This window comes from Otolemur garnettii, unplaced genomic scaffold, assembly GCF_000181295.1.
Source record: "Otolemur garnettii isolate 467f Iridium unplaced genomic scaffold, OtoGar3 scaffold00013, whole genome shotgun sequence".
Taxonomy (NCBI): Eukaryota; Metazoa; Chordata; class Mammalia; order Primates; family Galagidae; genus Otolemur; species Otolemur garnettii.
The window spans coordinates 613,773-617,352 of record NW_003852408.1 but is presented as its reverse complement, the minus strand read 5'-3'; the positions used below and the strand labels follow the sequence as shown (position 1 = coordinate 617,352).

General features: G+C 44.6%; 1 protein-coding gene across 1 annotated transcript in view; it reads left to right on the top strand.

The window, feature by feature from the left end:
* INPP5D (inositol polyphosphate-5-phosphatase D) overlaps nt 1-3,580 on the top strand; it is a 118,831-nt gene that overhangs the window by 62,491 nt on the left and 52,760 nt on the right. Inside the window, exon 6 of the mRNA XM_023510360.1 lies at nt 2,505-2,592. Coding sequence (XP_023366128.1) covers nt 2,505-2,592 — 88 coding nt within the window. The remainder of the gene's footprint in view (nt 1-2,504; nt 2,593-3,580) is intronic.

The following is a 3,580-nucleotide window of genomic DNA, read 5'->3' as shown; positions in this document are numbered from 1 at the left end:
GGCTGGGATCCCTGAAGCCAGGAGCCAGAGGCTGGATGCACTTTCCACGGATCCTGCCAATGATTAGGTCCCTGGACGAATCCTGTCTGCCCAATAAGGCTGGTTCTTCTGAAGTCTTCCAGCTGTAGTCCTTGTGTTATTCTGACCCTAACTGACACTTCCAGATGTGTCTGAGAGCTAATCAAATCCTTCAGATCTAAAACGGTTAGAGATATAGAGAAAAACAGCATAATTCTTAGAAAATCCTGAAGATTCCATTTGTGTGTGTGTATTTGTGTTTTTGGGATAACATTTTGTCAAATGAGAACAGGGAAGACCATCTATTTGATGTTAAACTGTTCTGAAGTAGTGCTTTAGGAAAATGTTTTAGCCTGGCATCCTTTTACGAAGTGCTTATTGAAACAGAATACCTCTGTGCTGAGAGACGGACCAGCAACTCTTGGGTAGGGGGGACTGAAACCCAGAACCATGCCTGCCCAAATATCCCCTCCCTCCCCACTCTCACCCGTGATCTCCAAAGGATGTTTTTTCAAAGTCAGGAAACTGACACACCTTTCTTGAATCTGTAATTCAATTTTTGCCTCCTACACCTGGGAAAGTCTGGGGTTTTAGTTGAATAAGTAAGATAGAGACTGGGAACAAATCCTGTGCTATTGAAGAAGAGCTCACACAATGACCTAACCCACAACAAGTACGGCACAAGAGCAACTGCTGTCAAATAAAACTGATCAGGACACAGGAAGGAGGAGCTCAGTTCTATCACACATCAAAAAAATATATAATAATCTAGATGAGGTAAGGAATTAAACATGTAGAAAAACAACAAAACCCTCTAATGTAACATAATCATAACAAGAGTTAGAAAACAATTTAAAACAAGTAAATGGTTTAGTAAATACTGATGATAAACCAATGTCAGCAAAGGATTACCCAGGAAGAGATGAAAAAATATGACAATAATAAATTATAAGGCCAGGCGCTGTGGCTCACCCCTGTAATCCTAGCACTCTGGAAGGCCAAGTTGGGTGGATTGACTGAGCTCACAGGTTTGAGACCAGCCTGAGCCAGAGCCAGACCCTGTCTCTAAAAAAGAGCTGGGCACTGTGACAGGTGCCTGTAGTCCCAGCTCCTCGGGAGGCTAAGGCAAGAGAATCGCTTGATCCCAAGAGTTTGAGGTTACTGTGAGCTCTGATGCCACAGCACTCTACCAAGGGCAACAAAGTGATACTCTTGTGTCAAAAAAAGAAAAAATTATGTTATATATCATTTTATAATAAAATCCAGCCCCCTCCAGATGACAATAACATAATGGAAAAACAAAACACTCGCAATACCTAGATTAAATAAAAAGAAAGGTAATATGTAAAGTTTATACCAATACATAAAATACTAACTGAATTCCCAAGGGAAAATCGGCAAAGTAAATAGAACAATTTATACAAAGAAGAATGCACTAGAAATTAACCAGAAATCAAGAGTAGAAAAATACTTAGACCTTAGAAATTACAGATATGGAAATCCATTCATTAACTCATCAATGGATTAGCCCGTTAAAAGAGAGAGAGAAAGTGCAGAAATTAGAGCTATTGAATGAGCAGGTCTGAACAGAGCTGGCGACACTAACTCTGGTACCTTCACTCCAGGGTTTGGTCATAAATACTAAGCGCCATCATCTACGGGTACCCTAATTCTGTAACTGAAAATAAGAGACGCCGTATGAACGGAGCTGTTCAGGGCAGCCTTTGTTTATGATAGCAAAGATCTCAAAGTTTCCCAAATATCTAGCAATCAGTGTTGGCACATTCACTGGATAGGATGTTTTGAAACTGTCAGAACGCTAAAAATGTAAAACCGTGCACAGTTTTTGATGAAATAAAAAGTGAAAAGTAAAACTCAAAATTGTCTGCCCATCACACTTAAAACAACAGGAGAAAAAGAGGAAAAGGGAACTGATAAAGCCCAGTAAGGAGTGGTCAGTGGATGAGACAACAGAAAAGCCCCTCTGGGCCTCCACTTGCCAGGAGGAGATTTGCATCAGAATCCAGGGACCACCAGCGCCAGGAAGCCCCAATATTTAAAATGCAGATTCTAGACTAAACCGGGTTGGGCCCCGAAATTTGCATTTTTAACACCCGGGGTATGTGTGTCTGTGAGAGATTCTTCTAAATCCTGAAGGCTGGAAACAGAGGTGACTGAGAGGATTTCAGAGCAGTTTTGTGATTCTAGATTCAAATTTTCTACAGGCTACATGGTCTAGTTTGGCTAAACCAAAACCCAGGTAAAATCAGTACTACACGTGACAGCTCCAGTTTGATATGCGATGGGATGGGTGGGGGTCGAGGGTAGGTGTGCCGACACTGGCAAGCCTCGGTCTCTGCCCAGGCTTCCCTTTTGAGAAGGATTACCTGCTTCTTGCAGACCAGGGGTGGCTAGAGCCCGCACTGCCTCGGAAGCTCTTCTCCGTGCCCACTAATCCTTGACCTTCACCTGTCCCGCTGCCCTAGGGAAGTCGTCCGGACCCTCCCGTCCCTGGAGTCTCTGCAGAGGTTGTTTGACCAGCAGCTCTCCCCTGGCCTCCGTCCACGTCCTCAGGTAAAGGGTCTGGGGTTGGAAGGATGAGATTGGCAAACTTGGGCAGTGTCCAGAGGGCTCAGAAGGAAGAAAGGGGACACTGCCCACCGCTCGCTCACCTGGACGTGGGGGTGAGGGTGGGAGCCTCAGCGTCCTGCCCTCCCAGGAAGGCATCTCCTACTGCCAGACTTTGACTTGAGGAGTAAAGATTTCAGGTTAGGCACCCATCAGCAAAACTGCTTAGCGCCAAGTAAGGAGAGAAGCAGGGCCTGTCTCCACCGTTTCTCATCCAGTGGGTGGATGGCTGGGGGTCAGGAGTCGGAAACCCAAGCAGGAGTGAGACCCCATCTCTACTAAAAACAGAAAAGCTAGCAGGGTGCGGTGGCAAGCGCTACTCAGGAGGCTGAGGCAAGAGGATCGCTTGATTGCAGGAGTTTGAGGTTGCAGTGAGCCATAGTGACCCCACTGCACTCTAGCCTGCGTAACAGAGGGAGACTTTGTCTCAAAAAGACAAGGAAAGGAAAGAAAAACATGAGGTGTCTAAACCCCATCTGTTGGTTCTTGCCCCTCCCCCACCTCCCTCCAGGGATCATGGCCTGGCAGGGTTGGGCCAAGGCCATGTTGTCCCATTAAGCTAAGATCTGTGTAAAAATAGTTGTCACCAACAAAGTTTAAGAGTTTTAAAAAAAAAAAGCTGTATCTTGGGAGAAAATAACTTGCAACAAATATTAAGTATAATTAATTAAGGACATACCAGCAAGCCACTTGAGACTCAAATATAATCACAGACTTACTTTAATGTTAAAAAAAAAGAATTCAGGACAAAGTATTAATATATCTTCTTAAAAAATTCCTGCAAGACTAGGTGCAGGGGGTGGGGGCTATCATGTATAAAGTAATCCTAGCGCTCTGGGAGATTAGGATCTGTCAAGGTGGGAGGATCTCTTGAATACAGGAGTTTGAGGTTGCAGTGAGCTACGATGACATCATGGCACACAAGCCTGGGCAA